The sequence below is a fragment of the Chenopodium quinoa genome, unplaced genomic scaffold (assembly GCF_001683475.1).
Source record: "Chenopodium quinoa cultivar QQ74 unplaced genomic scaffold, ASM168347v1, whole genome shotgun sequence".
Lineage (NCBI taxonomy): Eukaryota > Viridiplantae > Streptophyta > Magnoliopsida > Caryophyllales > Amaranthaceae > Chenopodium > Chenopodium quinoa.
The window spans coordinates 461,250-479,479 of record NW_018742541.1 but is presented as its reverse complement, the minus strand read 5'-3'; the positions used below and the strand labels follow the sequence as shown (position 1 = coordinate 479,479).

At 31.6% G+C, this 18,230-nt stretch overlaps 1 protein-coding gene across 1 annotated transcript; it reads left to right on the top strand.

Annotated features, from left to right (window-relative positions):
• Positions 1-3,356: 3,356 nt before the first annotated feature.
• LOC110720194 (probable sesquiterpene synthase) lies at positions 3,357-6,844 on the top strand. The gene is made up of 3 exons (XM_021899203.1): positions 3,357-3,420; positions 5,926-6,173; positions 6,551-6,844. Exons 1-3 carry the CDS (start codon positions 3,357-3,359, stop codon positions 6,842-6,844), a joined length of 606 nt encoding a protein of 201 aa, XP_021754895.1.
• The last annotated feature ends 11,386 nt before the right edge of the window (positions 6,845-18,230 follow it).

Genomic DNA, 18,230 nt, shown 5'->3' with positions numbered 1-18,230 from the left:
TAACATATGATTATAAAAAAATAAACAAAGAAAAGAACATAAGTTATAATGTAAAGAACATAGTTCATACCCAAAGAATACACAAATCAAACTCAAATAACATATGATTATAAAAAAAAAAAAAGAATTTGTCATGTGCATCACTCATTACTTCAATGAACATACGAGCCAAATTCAAATAACATACTTTGTATCATTGAAACCCAAATAAATATGTTTAGTAAACAGATGTTAAAAAATATAAGAATAAAAGAACATAATATCAAACACATATATAGGTATGTTCTTTGTCAAGCATAAGTATGCTCTTTGTTAAACACGGTATGTTCTTTGTCAAATAATAATATGTTCTTTCTGCCTTTTAGGTGCACCACGCACATGGCGCACCCTAGTGTACTATTCTATTTTCACTATATCTTGATTGTGATGTATACCAACAGGTGACTAAGGGCAAGTTTTGTGTGTCGTTTGGTTGACAAAAATTTAGTGAAAGAGGGAAAGTGAAACTTTATAGGAAATTTGAGTTTCCACAAAATGTAGAAATTTACTTACCTAATCCCTTAGATAAGTAGAAATTCGCATGAAAGTTATTTCCCACGTCTTTAATCAAACAATTTTAGATGTTAAAAAAAAAAACAAACGGGTATAGATAATGCCCATGAATTTGATTCATGAATTTGCAATCACTAGAGTGTACCCGTGCAAAATGCACGGGATATATAAGAAATAATATATTTAAAATATGGAAAGTTGATTTTGATGTTGTAATTTAGACTTGAGCTGTAATGGTCGATTTTGGACTGGCCGGTTTTTTTGAACCCTAATTAGCTCTGTTGTACTGAGTATTAATAATTGTACTAATAATGTGCTGACAGTTGATGTGCTATGCTGAAATATGATATTCTATGATTTTCTTAGAAGATAAAAAAAAAGGATCTTACTCTTTTATGTCGTTGGCCACACAATGCTATTATGGGGTTTACTTTTTCAAAGTTATAGAGGTTACCTATTCAGTATTATAGGGTTTCTCGTGTTACTCGGTTAGTGTCATATGGGTTAGTGTCTTGCTTAGGTGTTACATACTTTGTTCTGTTGCAAGTAGTTATTCGTTGAGGCTAGATGCACAAAAACGTGTTGTACATTTTTTTTTTGTTTTTGATGATTAAAGAAGTGGAAAATGTTTGGAGGGTAGTCCCTAAAAAATTGCATATAATTGAAGGGTTGGGGATTTAGAGTACTATAGTGAATTGTTGATAAAGGAACCGTATACTTGTGCTAATGCATGACATATATTATACTATTGTACCAAAGTGAAATGTTATTAGTAGTTCCTTGAAAAAAAAACCAAAAGGAAATAGTGAATAGGTAGTTATTGATTTTTTTTTTAAAAATGATAAAATAATAATAATAATAATAATAATAATAATAAAGTAGTAGGATGGGTAGTTATTTTGTTCTTAAAAAAAAAAACTATATGCATGAAAGTTGAGCATTTAGGTTTTGGAGCACTCTCATCAAAATGACTCTGTAATTATAATATAGATGGAAATTTCTCCCATGTAAACCAAACAACATGTAATAATCAATACACATGATGGGTTTTGAATTTTTGTTAAGATGCTTGAATTTCAGTTTTCTAGTTTTTTTGTTTTGCTTTGTTTTGCTTTGTTTTTTATACGGAGTAGCAATTTTCAAGATTTATGTCAATGTTTTTGCTGATTATTGGACTGTTCTTAGGCGGCTCAAGAAGACTAGAGAAGAACATTCACAATGACTAACTACATGTCTTTTTTTTTATACTACCTCCGTTACATATTATTTGCAACGATTAGACATTTTTCCTCTCTACTTTATGTCAAATCGTTGCAAATAATATGTGACGGAGGTAGTAGCTAGCAATAACCATATCATTATTTCCTTAATTATACTCCCTCAGTCCCTTAATACAATGCCTCTTTCTCTTTATTATGTGAGGAATAAATGATTAAAAGAGACATTGTATTAAGGGACGGAGGGAGTACTATTTAAACTACAACCACTACAATGGCAAACTAATTCAATTCATTTTGTAATTTAGTATGTCCCATTTTATAACATGTTAAACAAATGCACCAATATATGTGCATTGGATGGAGTGAAACTATATAGTTATATATATAGAGTTGTGTAATTTGGCCTTAGCTACAACCTATGTAACTCCACAATGGTTAACATGTAGCTCTAATTATTTAGAAATTGTAAGCAGGTCATTTTATGCAATCATTGTGGATGCTCTAATGATGATTAACATTCTTTAAACTTTATTTTCTGTTCTTAACACTAGTTTTGCACTAACTGTACCAAGCATAATGGAGGCGTAACACATTGCTCGATATCCCCTTTGTTATTCTGGTTGCAGTAAGTGGATAACCGTTGTTGAATCCGTATAAACTGTTATGCTATGAAATCCTGCATCCCGTGCCCAACATAGACCTCCTAGGCAAGCAAGTAACTCAGCATGCAGAGCTGATGATGCTTTGCAAACTATACAATTTTTTATGGAGTAAAAATAATTGACGTTGATCTCTTTTACATTTTTTTCCTCTTACATAGATTTGTTTTAAAAAAAGAAAATCTCCTTTATTTTATTAGTGATTCTAGAATTTGAATTTTCTACTCTTTATTAATTCTTCAAATTTTCTATGATAAATAAAAAAATAAATGCTAACATTTTTAAAATTTAATTATAACTATGAAATTAATATGAATGTTTATCATCATGTTCTTCATTTTAGCTCAATTAATCTTACTAGAGGGATTACGATTTATTTTGTTTTGCTAGCTTAAAATATTTTTCTTACACACTTACAAGTAATTTTTTCATTATTAAAACCGTGCATCGCACATGACTAACCTAGTACTAAAATAATAACCACAAATATCATCCCTTTTCCTGAGTGTACACATGTCAAGTTGTGGTAGAAAATTTCCCCACCTAAAATGTATGGAATGTTAGCAATTATTTTATATTTTTGTTTTTCGAAATATGCATATGTAATTTTTATGTTTTTCTTTATAATTTGAAAGTTTTGTATATATCGAGTATTCAAAATTTCCAATAACTTTGAAATTATAATAACTAGAGTGTACCCGTACAAAATGCACGGGATATATATTATATTAGAAAGATATTATATATATACTATAAGAAAAAATATACTTAGAATACGGAAAGTTGATTTTGATGTTGTAACTTAGACCCTGTTCTTTTGAGCTGTTGTGGTATGTTGTGGACTTGTGTTCTAGTCTACTCTGCTGAACGCTGCTCTACTGAATATTATTAATTTGTTGACACTTGGTTTTCCACGCTGACTGCTATGCCGGAATCTTATGTTCTCTACCCTACTCAGAAGCTTAAAAGAACAGGGTCTACTCTTATATGTAGGTGGCCACGCAATGTGGCAAGTAATTATGGGGTTTACTTTGTCAAAGTTATAGAGGTTACCGGTTTAGTGTTATACGGGTAACTTGGTTCAGTGATGTAGGAGTTACTCCGTTCTTTTGCAAACTGTTTTTCGGTGAGACCAGTTTCGCAAAAAACGTGTTCTTTATTAGAGAAGTCGAAGTTGTTTGGAGGGTATTTCCTAAAAAAATACATATAGTCGAAGGGTTTGGGGATTTTGAGTGTTATGGTGAATTGTTCATAAAATGAACTATATACTCATATTATTATTGCATGTCATATATTATACTATGTAAAAAAAAATAACACAAAATGAAATGTTAGTAGTGTTCTTAGATTAAAGTGTAATATTAGTATTCCCTTATAAAAAATACAAAAAAAAAAAAAAGAAATAGTGGGATGGTAATTATTGTTTTTTTTTTTTTTTTTTTTTTTAAAAAAGGAGTGGAATGGGTAGTTGTTTTTTTTTATTTAAAAAAATAATAATGTAAAATAAATAAATAAATGCGTGAGAACAAGATTGGGAGTTTGGAGCATTTATGTATATTTAAAAGAAAAAATAAATTAAGTGGTAGTTGTAGATTTTTTTTTGAATGGTTTGAAAAAATGGAGAAGTGGATGGGTAGTTATTTTTTTTTTATTTAAAAAAATAATAATATAAAATAAATAAATAAATGCGTGAGAACAAGATTGGGAGTTTGGAGCATTTATGTATATTTAAAAGAAAAAATAAATTAAGTGGTAGTTGTAGATTTTTTTTTGAATGGTTTGAAAAAATGGAGAAGTGGATGGGTAGTTGTTTTTTTTTTATTTAAAAAAATAATATTATAAAATAAATAAATAAATGCGTGAGAACAAGATTGGGAGTTTGGAGCATTTATGTATATTTAAAAGAAAAAATAAATTAAGTGGTAGTTGTAGATTTTTTTTTTTGAATGGTTTGAAAAAATGGAGAAGTGGAAGTTATTGTAGAGGAAGTTATTAAAAAAAAAAAAATTAAAAAAGAAAAAATTAAAAAAGAGAATGCATAGAATTACTCCATTCAAGGATTGGACTATTGTGACTGAAAGTGGAAAAAAAAAACTCTTAAATTATATATTAGATATAATAAATTTAATTTGTCAAAACCATGAATCACACAAGACTAACCTAATTTTATATAACATCCAACTCCCCCCACTTTGCATAATTACATACATACATACATATATATATATATATATATATATATATATATATATATATATATATATATATATATATATATATATATTTAAAATATGTAGTATATATATTATGAGAAAAAAAATATTAGAAGTGATAGTTATTAAAGGGTGGTTATTATTTTGTTTTTTTTAATAGAGCGCTAGATTTTAATTGAGTGATATGAGTAGTTATGAGTAACAATAGTGGTTATTGATTATTTTTTTTTCAAAAACAAAAAAAAAATTAAAAAATAGGATGGCTAGAATTGCAGGGATGAAATTTTGGAGTGCTGTGAATGAAAGTTGGAAAAAAAACTCTTAAATTATATATTAGATATAATAAATTTAATTTGTCAAAATCATGAATCACACAAGACTAACCTAATTTTATATAACATCCAACTCCCTCCACATTGCATAATTATATACATACACACACATATATATATAACTCCCTCTCACATTTATAATTTTAATTTATTTGATATCTGATAAATATTATCTTAGTTATTTGACACTTTTTTTTTTTTTTTTTTGTAATAAAAAACCCTCCAAATCCATGTTGATTTGTAATTCCACCTCTAAGTATCACACTGAGGATTATTTAACGATTGATTGTTGGCTATTAAACGTTGATCTGACTAGTAAATTCTTCATATTATAATAGTTGTACTATTTTTTGAGCGAAAGAATAAATTGAGGCCCAACTAGGTGGTTATTTTTTGAGCAAAAAAAATAAAGTGAGCAAAAAAATGAGTCAAAGGAGATGAAAATCGAGTGACAAATGAGAAAAGGGAGGGAAAAGAAGAGGGGAAGATAAAAAAGTGGGGCCCACATGACGTCATAATGTGGTTGGGAGGCAATTAGGTGAGAATTTTTTATGTTTTATAAAAGAGTAGGTGGTAATTTAAAAAAAATAATAATAACGGATGTTAATTGCTAATGGAAAGAATAGTAGGTGGTAATTGTCAAAATTTCCTTTAATTAATTTAATAACTTGAATATTTATTGATGGAATATATTAGGGGTGAGAGAAGCTGCATCGACCAACTTCCTAACTACATGAAAGCAATTTATCAAGCTACGCAAGATATGTTTAACGAAATTCAGAAAGTTTTAACTCCGGAGCAACAATTATTTGCTGTTCAATCAGTCAAAAAACAAGTGCATATTATTTATCCGTAATTATTGTTTTTTTTTTAGCTTCTGGTATGAATTATATGTTGCATTACCAATAATTATAATGATTATTAATGCTATAAACTTTTTTCCTAACAGTTGGCCGATACTTGCCAAGCTACATGAAAGAAGCCATATGGCGTGACAAAAAATTCGTTCCAACGTACGATGAATACATGAAAAACGGGATTTTTAGCTCCGGCTATATGTACACTACGGTGTCATTCTATTTAGGTATGGGGGACTTTGCAACTAAAGATGCCTTTGAATGGTTGAACCAAATTCCCAAGGCTGTAAAAGCCTGTTGTATGATCGGGCGGCTCCTGAATGACATTATTAGCCATGAGGTATGTATATCTAATTCTGTTCGATATTTCTGGTATTATTTTGTTAAACAGGTCTAGGCTACACCTTTTACGAGTGTATCCCGTCAATGAATTTAAGAAGGTACCACTGCAAAAATATGTGACAATGAGAGAAGCATTTCCTTAGCCTTATACAGTGGACACGACTTTCTCTTATATGCAATGTGGGATGCACGTTTCTCTAACCCCACCCCCCCTTTACTCTTATCATTAGTTTAATAATGTAGGACAACGCTTTCACTCACTTGTGGGTTTGTTTATGGTCTCAACATATTTATGCTACGTTACTGTTGTAAATTATCAGATAATTAATCATTATCATTTCTATTTTTAATCAATGGAATTGAATAATTTTGCAGTTTGAAGTAAAAAGAGGCCCTGTTTCAACTGCGTTAAATAGTCACATGGGTCAGTTTGGTACGTCCATGGAAGAAACCATCAAGGAGCTTCGATCAGAGGTGGAGTGTGCATGGAAGGACTTAAACGAAGCGATTTTTGGACCTATTACTATTCCAAGGCCATTGCTAACTTGTACCGTTAACTTGGCAAGAATATTATACGATGTTTATCCTGATGGTGAAGATGGCTATACTATGACCCAGTTTATCCGCAAACAAGTCGAAATGATTCTAATTGAACCTATCATTGAATAAATCATGGTTCATACAAGACGTGAGTCTAAGCTAGGGTTCCAATAATACCTGATGTGGAGCAACCATGTTATTTTACTTATATTATATTTTAGTCTAAATTTGGCTTACACGTTTTTACCATTTATTTGAGTGGGTATTTCGTGTTTCAAGCATATTAGGACTCTTTTTTATTTTGAATTGCAGGTAATGCTCCCAGTTGTTATTTTTTATGCTTTTTTTTGTGTAATAAGAAAATTGTGAAATTATGATATGATAACCAATTAGCAATCGCTTGATATATATATATATATATATATATATATATATATATATATATATATATATATATATATATATATATATATATATATATATATATATATATATATTTATGAAAGTTGGGATTAGTAAAAATATAATTTAATGTTTAATTGTGATGACTTGCCAGTGAGACATATATTGATACGTCACGTATGAGCAAATAGTGGTGGATCCACTAAGGCACAAGGGGTAGCACTAGCACATGCTACCCCTGTATAAAAAATTAAAAAAAAAGTTCAAAGAGACATGTTATTATATATAACTAGTCTCTTAGAGGCTGCCATAACAAATTGAATACCAACCTCTGCGGCTTTCCATGCTAAAATAAAAGAGACCTGTTGTTTTGTGAAATGGTCTCTTAGAGGCTGCCATAACATAATTAATACTAACTTACACGGCTTTCTATCAATCAATAACTTAATACTAAAACAAATACCAGGAGTGACACATGTCACTTTCTGATGCTGTTTTTTCCCTCCAAAACTCCCCTTCCCTTTTTAACCTTTTTTTTTGTTAATATTTAATTCTATAATTATATCATTTCAAATCCTTAATCCTTTATATTATCTTTATAACAAATATATAAACCTACTTATTTGGTGTTCATAACTATTGTATACACATTTACCTAAATAATTATTTCAACTTCTTTAAAAAAAAAATAAAATTATTTCAACTCCTTTTTAACTATCTTTTAAATGGAGTATTATTAGATTTTGCCAAAAAAGTTATAATAAATTGATTCATATAATAGATGTTAATGAAATTACTTTAAAATATCACTTAATTTTTTTTTTCAAATACCTCTAGCTAATATTTTATTCCAATTTCAATTCAATATAACTAAATATTCAAGTCAATTACAATTTTGTTTATGAAATTTTACTATTATACGTACATAATATCACAAATTGATTTATAGAGTATAGTATAGCCATAAAATAAATGTTGTGTTTAACAAATGATTTTTAGATATAAAGGTGATATTATTTGTAATTTTGTGAATGTTTGAACTTTTGCTAATTATTTTTGTGGAGATTTTAGTTTGTTGTTCAGTTGACTTTTGATGTTTATTAAAATAACATTTATAAATAAGTATTTACTAATATAGCCACTAGACGTGATCAAGCCCCGCTTGAAAAATCTTGAGTTCGGGCAGACTAAAAAATTCCATTTTTTAGATCATTTGTTGTTTTGCCTATTAATAAGTATTATGACATTATAATTTCTATATATTTGATTTGTATGTTTTATTAAATTTTATTTTTTGGATATAGTTAATTCTCTTAAAAATATTAGACTTACCATGCATGGCACGGGCCTTAAACTAGTGACTAAAAATAATGTTAGCGGAAATGTTCGATTTAATAAAGTAAAAAAAAAGCAAAAAATAAATTTAATAAAATAAATGTTCAAAGTCCAATTTTCATTACTTTTTTAATTATTTATTTTTTAATTTTGAAAATTTAATATTAACTACATTATCTTAAGTTATATTCTCTCAAAAAAAAATAAAATTGTCACACATAGATAATCTTAAAGAGAGCAAATATTAACCATGTATTTATGTGATTACTCCTAATTACAAAGTCCACTAAATTTTGTTGTATACATAAATTTTCTTTTGATTATATTATTTTAATTTTTGTAGTTTTGTTTATGTTAATACAAAGATTTTACATATTTTGGATGATAAATTGATTTAAAAATGTACACAATTATAAATTATTTTTATAATATCCGTGGATCGCACGGGAGCTAATTAGTTTTTACATGATTTTTGATAAAAAAAATAATATTGGTTTTAGAAATAATGAAAATAGTTTTTTTTTTTAAATACGCCACTGTTGCCGTGAATTGGGGATTTGGAGGGAATAGCTTTGACAAATTCTATCCTAATATACTTTACCGTTTTGAAGGGATCCTAATATTCTTTACCAACAAATGATTTGCTACAATATTACAATATATTTTTATACCAAATTTTTGTGTGTACATTTAATTTTTTAAAAATATTGTATATATATAATTACAAATTTATGGTTATATTCATATTTAGATATTTTAGCCAAGCCAATTAACTAAAAAGATTTTTTTATCCAAGCCAATTAATTAAAAAGATTTAACATAATGTTAGGTTATAATTATGATAAGTTAGATATATTTTGTGAATATCTTTGTATATATCTTGTGAGGAGTTTTGGCAATTTAGGTTAATGTTGTAAGCCTATATATATGTGTTGAATGGTAAAGGCTTATTAAGCCGTTTTCTCCTATAATTATTGTGAGTTTAACATGGTATCAAGAGCACTCTAATTTAGAGAATTTTTACGTTCTTTAATTTCTTCCTAAACACAAAATCTAGTTCTTTGTTCTTCTTGATTTTTTTTTCCTTTTCTGTTTTGTTCCTGGTCGTGCTTCCGCTTTGTGCTTGTTCGTCTATTGAGTAGTGATGATGATGTTCCCAAGGCCCCTCGTTATGAGCCATTTTCTGCTTATTATCTCCATCCAAGTGAGGGTACAGGGGCTGTGATTAGCCCAATTATGCTCAAAGGAGATAACTATGAGGAGTGGTCTCGTTCTTTGCGAAATAATCTTCGTGCTAAGAAAAAAATTTGGTTTTATTGATGGCACTATTACGGTGCCGGGCAAGGAGTCTCCAGATTTTGATCAATGGGGTATCGTTAATTCAATGCTCGTTGCTTGGATTGTGAATACCTTGGATGTTTCGGTACGTTCTACGGTTCGTTTTCCCGACCATGTCAAATCTTTATGGGATGATCTACGTGATAGATATTCCCTTGGCAATGGTCCTTGTATTCTTGAGTTGAAGGCTCAAATTGTGGATTGCAAGCAACGTGGTAGGCCGGTGGCCGTGTATTTTGGTGAATTGAGGAAGCTACAAGATGAATTAGCAAGTTATTGTAAGTTCCCTAAGTGTACGTGTGATGCTGATTCTCAATATGCCAAGATTCTTGAAAGTGAATTACTTCACCAATTTTTTATTGGTTTAGAACCAAAAAAGTTTAGGAGTATTGTATCGACCCTTCTTATGATGGACCCAATTCCGTCATTGAACGTGGCTTACGCGAAAGTAGTGTCGGATGAGAGAAAACAGAATGTTTCTGATTCTCAAGACTCGCGATCGGAGGCTGTGGGGTTTGCGGCCTCGGGTTCTGCTCAAGGCAGGGCTGCTTGGTCAAGTGGTAGTAGTGGTGAAGTTCGCGTGTGTGACCATTGTGGGAAAAAAGTTCATGTTAAGGAGAAGTGCTTTGATTTAAATGGCTGGCCCGAATATTTCAATTCTGGTGGGCGTGGAGGTCAGCGTGGTGGCAGGTCTGGCCGTGGAGGTGGTCACAACAATCGCAGTGGTCGTACAACGGACTCTAGTGGACGTGGGTTCGCTGGCAATGTAAACAGCAGCTCTCGGCAAAGCAGTGGGCAGGAGGTGAATGCCGAGGATCGTGGTTCTGCTCCAACACTTACTGATGATCAGTGGGCACAATTTTTAAATGCTATAAAGGGAAGTAATTCCACTACTTCCTTGACAGATGCTAAATCTCACGGTACGTCTTATTTAATGTGTGGATAATTGATACAGAGGCTTCAAACCACATGTCTGGTAACTTGAGTTTATTTTCTAATTTGCGTGACATTAAATCTTCTGTTGGTTTGCCTAACGGGAAAAGTACTACGGTCACAAAAGAAGGCAAAATTATTTTGAGTGATGATTTGATTTTAGAGGATGTTTTTTTTGTTCCTGAATTAAATTGTAATTTGTTGTCAGTGTCTCAATTATTAGAAAAGCAAAAATTTATTGTTCTATTCACTAACAAGCTATGTACTATTCAGGACTGCACTTTGGAGAACCTGATTGGAGCGGGGGAGCAGTGTAATGGGGTCTATTTTTTCCGGCCGGTTCGTCCTCGTGTTTGTCAAGAAAATTCGGTTGGTGTTCCAGATTCAAGTATGTTATGGCATAGGCGTTTAGGTCATCCTTCGATGAAAGTAATATCATCTTTACCTGGAGTAGCCAGTAGTAGCATGAATAAAAAGTGTGGTGTGTTAGATTGTCATATTTGTTTTATGGGTAAACAACCCCGAAACTCGTTTCCTTTAAGTATGAATAAAGCATCTGGTTTGTTTGATTTGATACATTGTGATATATGGGGTCCGAATAGAATTTCTTCTAGTTGCAATGCTAGATATTTTCTTATTATTGTTGATGATTACTCTCGTGCTACATGGATTTGTTTGATGGTTGGTAAACATGAAGTAGGGAAAATAATTCGTGATTTTTTGACTTTAATCAAAACTCAATTTAATAAAAAGATTAAAGTTGTACGAAGTGATAATGGGCAAGAGTTTTTGTGTTTGAGACCTTTTTTTGATAAAAAAAGGAGTAATACATCAAACCTCATGTGTAGATACCGCTCAACAAAATGGTCGTATTGAAAGGAAATATAAGCATATTTTGAATGTTGCTCGTGCTTTACGTTTTCAAGCTAAATTGCCTAAGTATTTTTGGTGAGAATGTGTTTTGGCCGCCGTTCACCTTATTAATTTGACTCCCACTCCTATTTTAGGTGGAAAAACTCTTCATGAATGTTTGTTTGGAAAACCCCCTTATTATGATGAAGTATGTGTTTTTGGGTGTTTGAGTTATGTTGTGAATAATGTTCGTGGTAAAGATAAATTTGATTCGAAGTCTAGGAGGTGTATATTTCTTGGTTATCCTTTCGGTAAAAAGGGTTGGCGATTTTATGATTTGGAGACTAACGAGTTTTTAATTAGTCATGATGTGAAGTTTGTTGAAGATAAGTTCCCTTTTATTGAATCTGTTGATGAGTCTGAGAGGTTGCAATGGGAACGTTACTTTAATCAAGTGAGTTTGTGGGACGATGAGGAATTTGATGATGATTTACATATGCATGCTACTGTGATGTGTGATAATGGAGTAGTTTTAAGGCAAGATGTCCACCCTGACTTGCATGTGCATGCCTCGTCATCAAGTCAAGATCCTAGTGCAAGTCTTGCTTCTGATCATGTTTTAATTAGTGAAAATTATGCTTCTGACCCTCTATATTTAAGGGGGAGTACGAGTGCTAATGTGGCAGAGGGTAGCAATACAGGTACTAGTAGTGGTTATGTGGCAGATGGTAGAACTACAGGTACTGATGGTGAAATATTGGGTCGTGGTCATAGTACCAAAATACCCTCTACGAAGCTCCGTGGTTATGTGACTAATATAATTGTTCGCCAAGAAATAGACCCTACTCCCTCAACAATTACTGCTCCTGCTACTCAATCACGTTCTTTAGGTAAACAATTTGATATAGCTTGTTATGTTGATTATAACAATTTTTCTATGAGACATAAGTGTTTTCTGACAGCAGTTGCAAAAGGTAAAGAGCCTTCCTCGTTTAGAGAAGCTGTGAAACATGAAGGGTGGCGTAAGGCGATGAAAGAAGAAATTGCTGCTCTCGAACGAAATGGCACATTGGAGGACTTACCTCCAGGCAAGAAGGCTATTGGTAGTGGTTGGGTGTATAAAATTAAATATACTTCTACAGGTGAAGTAGAGCGACTTAAAGGTCGCCTTGTTGTGTATGGCAATCGACAGGTAGCAGGTGTTGATTATAATGAGATTTTTGCTCCTGTGGCAAAAATGGGGACAGTTAGACTTTTTCTTTCTGTTGCTGCTTCTTTAAATTGGGAGTTACATCAGATGGATGTTCATAATGCTTTTCTTCACGGTGATTTGGAGGAGGAAGTGTATATGCAATTACCTCCAGGTTATAATTGTCCTACTCCAGGGAAGGTTTGTAGGCTGCGTAAGTCTCTATATGGTTTGAAACAGGCTCCACGACAGTGGTTTTCTAAATTGTCTAGTGCTTTGAAATCCTATGGTTTCAAGCAATCATATGCATATTATTCTTTGTTCAGTTATATTCAGGGTACGGTCTCCCTTCATGTTCTTGTGTATGTTGATGATCTAATTATTACTGGTTCGTCTCATGATGCAATAATTTGTTTTAAAAAATATTTGAGTACTTGCTGTCATATGAAAGACCTTGGTGTGTTTGAAGTATTTTTTGGGTATTGAAGTTGCCCGTGGTCCGGAAGACATATTTTTGTCTCAGCGTAAATATGCTTTGGATGTGTTATCTGAAGCAGGAATGTTAGGTTGTAAGCCTATTGATACTCCTATGGAGCAGAACCATCGTCTGGCATATGCCGAGGGGGAGTCATTCTCTCAACCTGATCAGTATTGTCGCTTGGTTGGGTGACTTGTTTATTTATCGGTAACTCGTCCAGAGTTGAGTTACTCTGTTCATACTCTTGCACAGTTTTTGAGTAACCCGCAGGTACAACATTGGGATGCTGCAATCAGAGTACTACCCTATATTAAAGGTAGTCCTGGTCAGGGTATATTGTTACGCTCTATGAAGGACATGTGTTTGACGGCTTTCTGTGACAGTGATTGGGCATCGTGTCCTTTGACTCATCGTTCTTTGTCTGGTTATATGGTTTTTCTTGGTCGTTCTCCTATCTCATGGAAGACTAAGAAACAACCGACAGTGTCTCGTTCTTCTATTGAAGCCGAGTATCGTGCTATGGCAATTACAACTTGTGAATTAAAGTGGCTGAAATCTTTGTTATCTTCTCTTGGTATTTTGCATCCCAAGCCTATGAAGTTGTATTGTGATAGTCAATCTGCTCTCCATATTGCTAAAATCCTGTTTTTCATGATCGTATTAAGCATATAGAGGTAGATTGTCACTTTGTTCGTGATGAGTTGGTGAATGATAATCTAGATACTACGTATATTCCTACAAGTCATCAGTTAGCAGATATTTTGACAAAGGCACTTGGGAAACGAAAATTTAGTTTTCTTCTTCATATGTTAGGCATTCGTGATTTACATACTCCGACTTAAGGGGGAGTGTTAGGTTATAATTATGATAAGTTAGATATATTTTGTGAATATCTTTGTATATATCTTGTTAGGAGTTTTGGCAATTTAGGTTAATGTTGTAAGCCTATATATATGTGTTTAATGGTTAAGGCTCATTAAGCCGTTTTCTCCTATAATTATTGTGAGTTTAACACATAATGTAAATATTCAATTTAAAATTTTAAAAATAAATAAAATATTTAATTAATTTTAATAGTGGTAGATTGTGGTACATTGCTTTAGTGGTAAATAGCGGTATTTGTCATTTACTGTAGAATTTTAGACATGGTTTTGGTTTAAGAATCAAATTTACCTTTTACGTGTCATTTATGAACGATGAAAAGCCACAATAAAAAAATTATACAAAACATATTATTTAACTCTTATTTTATTATTTTAAACAAATCGGTTTAAAGGGAATTCCGGAATCATGATCTTTTAAGCATTTATATGATATTCATTTAAACATAAAATGATTTTGTAGACTAAATAATAATCATAAGTAAAAAAAAAGTTCAGCACATTTCCTAAAAAAAAAAAAATTAACTTTTTTTTTTGAGGAGAAAAACAATTTAACTTTGCCTAAACTAAAGATAAAAATAATAATAATAAGAAGAAGAATACACGCTGTAGGGAATATTTCAAGCTTTAATCCCACTAGCTTGAACCCCACTGTGATCATATACTAAAGTACGGTGGCGTCCAAAGGGAAAGAAGATAGAGCAAAAGAGTCGCCAACAAGTTTTTTAGGAACTTGTAAACCGTTCACGAGGTGAAGGTTACACCCCTAAACGATCCAAGAGATCGTCAACTCTATAAGGTCACGAACCAGATAAGGGTTCGGGGATGAAGGTACAAATCCAACCTAAAGAGATTGAACCTGCCCTAATAATAGGCCTCTACTTTATTCTGATCGTATTCATGTGCGCTTTCTGATTAACATACAATCAATAGGATTAACCCTAAACTTGTTTAATCTTTGTTGGTTGAATATTAATGCACAAACAAACTATTATTGGCGATCACTTGAAATTATAATCAAAATTAACCCTAACAAGATTATTAATTATCTTATTAAGCGTGATTACAAGTACCAATTCCCTTTAAACATGCATAAAAGGTGTGATCAAGCAATAACAATAAATATCAAGCAATAATAATAATAAATATCATGAATAATAATTATAATAATCATCATAAATAAAATAATCATCATAAAAATAATTATAATCATAATCATGTTCATGTTAATATTAAAGCATAATAATTGCAAGATCCTAGGCATGATACTAACAAGATTAATAACAAACCCTAGCATGTCACTAAGCAATAAAAATCAAGTCTTTAACCCTAACATGATACTAACAATCATAAATATTAGGAAGAACATAGGAAGTATCGCAACAATCATATTTAATATTAAAATTACCCTAGACATGATACTAGGAATATCATAATAACAATGTAAACATGATTTCTACATCATAATATCAATAAATCAATTAAAGTACTTACTTTGATGCCTCGTACCTCTTTCTAATAACAAAATACACACGTTAGTAAGTTCAAGGAAAATAATAATCAAACAATTAAATTAAATAATTGAAAGAGAGTTTTGGGACCAAACCCTCAGAAATTAAACCTTTCACGTTTAGGGCGAAGGAAATTCGAATATGGCTAGGTGTTTCTAGACCTTGTGAATGCGGAATTTCGTAGGTGAAAACAAAGTAAGAATTAAGAGAGAATAATCAAGAGAATCTTGATGAAAGTTGGTGAATGATTAGAGAGAATAGGTGATGAATGAATTGATGATGAATGGTAGATGTAGATGATGAATGAAAACGGAGTTTTTCATACGATATTTATAGAGAAAATCAGTCAAAAAAGATAATTTAACAAAACAGAGTCTGACGCTCAGAAAACAGAGCTGGCGCCAACCCTGGCTAGCTGGCGCCAGGAACCACCACTAGCGCCAGGCGCCAAGGCCTGGGGTTGGACGCCAAGCTTGATTTTAACGCATTTTCGAAAATCCGATAAGTTTACCGTACGGGAGGATAAAATAATATAATTTCTTCGAAAATGCTATTTGATTTTGATTAAAACTCTGTAAAGTCAACAAAAGTCAATTTATCAATGCTAATTGAATTAGGAAAGAAAAGAACCTTCTAGAAGAATCTAGAAGACTAAAACCATTGCTAATTGCATTAGGAATGATAAATCATATAAGACCCTCCCCTAGATCATTGGGCCGTACATAAAGCTCAAACCGGACCCAGTTTAGTAAATTGGCCATAACTTCCTCAATATTCATCGGAATTGGGCTTATAATATATCGTTGGAAAGGTCTTTGCAAGCCCCATCCAACTACACCACTATTGGACCCATATCATGGACCAACCAAACTGGATTGGATTTTTTCTTAAAATAAGTTTTCAAAAATATAGAGAAGAGAAAAGAAATTAAAACTTCCCGCAACGCTAGACCTTTCCACACTTCGTTTCATTCGATTATGACTCGACGTGAAAGGTACTCATCACCGGGTTTGGTTTTGGGGAGACACAAATGGGTGTCTACACAAGTCAATGTTAATCACGAAAAAAAAAATCAAAACCTATGCTACATATAATAATAATAATAATAATAATAATAATAATAATAATAATAATAATAATAATAATAATAATAATAAGAGTTATTCTATTACCAAAATTTTACATTTAAAATTTTAATTGGAAAAAAAAAACACATGTATATGAAGTTTTGTAGTAACTTAATTTTTAGATAGTAGACATATTATATAAAAGTAGTCTGTACTTCTTTTATGTTTTCATTTACTAATTGTTGGACTTAATGATTTTGATGATGACACAACCTCACTTACTTACTGTAGATACCCATTTGTGTCTCCCCAAAACCAAACCTAGTGATGAGTACCTTTCACATCGAATCGTAATCGAATGAAGTGAAAGTGTGGAAAGTTTAGTGTTGCGGATAGTTTTAATTTCTTTTCTCCTCTCTCTGTTTTTGAAAACCTATTTTAAGAAAACAGCCAATTCAGTTTGGTTGGTCCATGATATGGGTCCAGTAGTAGTGTAGTTGGATAGGGCTTCAAAAGAGCTTTCCAACGATATATTATAAGCCCAATTCAGATGAATATTGAGGAAGTTATGGCCAAATTACTAAATTGGGCCTGGTTTGAGCCTTATATGCGGCCCAATGATCTAGAGGAGGGCCTAATATGGATTTATCATTCCTAATGCAATTAGGAATGGTTTTAGTCTTCTAGATTCTTCTAGAAGGTTCTTTTCATTCCTAATTCAATTAGCATTGATAAATTGACTTTTGTTGAATTTTTAGAGTTTTAATCAGAATAAAAGAACGTTTTTGAGGAAAATACGATTTTATCCTCCTGTACGGCAATTTCTATCTGATTTTAAGAAAACGCGTCAATTTATTAGTTAGCGCCAAACGCCAGCTGTAGCGCGTGGCGCTAACGTCAGCGTTTGGCGCTAATTCTGGTTTTACGCGTCATAATTCTATTTTTGATGTTTTATCTTTTTGGCTGATTTTCTTTATAAATTGTCTCCTAAAAACTCCGTTTTCATTCACCAACTCTCAACAAGATTTTCTTGATTACTCTCTCTCTCTCTTTCTCTCTTTTCTAAACTAGCCTTCTCTCAAATATTAAAATTCCGCATTCATTACATTTAGAAACACCTAGCATAATTCGAAGTTTCCTTCGCCCTAGACGTGAAAGGTTTAATTTCTGAGGGTTTGGTCCCAAATCTCTCTTTTAATTATTTAATTTAATTGTTTTGTTTATTATTTTCCTTGAAGTTACTAATGTGTGTATTTTGTTATTAGAAAGAGGTACGAGACATCCAAGTAAGTACTTTAATTGTTTTATTGATGTTATTATGTAAAAATCATGCTTAGATTGTTATTATGATTCCTAGTATCATGTTAGGATGTTTTCCTTAATTTGATGTTTAGGGTGACAACAATAAATTCTTAGTATCATGTCTAGGGTAACTTTAACACTAAGTATGATTAAAAGTATGATGCTTCCTATTTTCTTTCTAATGTTTATGATTGTTGGTATCATGTTAGGGTTAAAGCTTTGATTTT

What these genes read in the sequence shown, in the direction of transcription:
- LOC110720194 (XM_021899203.1), top strand. Translation starts at nt 3,357, where the DNA reads ATGCCGGAATCTTATGTTCTCTACCCTACTCAGAAGCTTAAAAGAACA. An exon ending in AACAGGGTCTACTCTTATAT is followed by an intron (nt 3,421 to 5,925) that starts GTAGGTGGCCAC and finishes TTTTCCTAACAG; the next exon opens with TTGGCCGATACTTGCCAAGC. An exon ending in ATGACATTATTAGCCATGAG is followed by an intron (nt 6,174 to 6,550) that starts GTATGTATATCT and finishes ATAATTTTGCAG; the next exon opens with TTTGAAGTAAAAAGAGGCCC.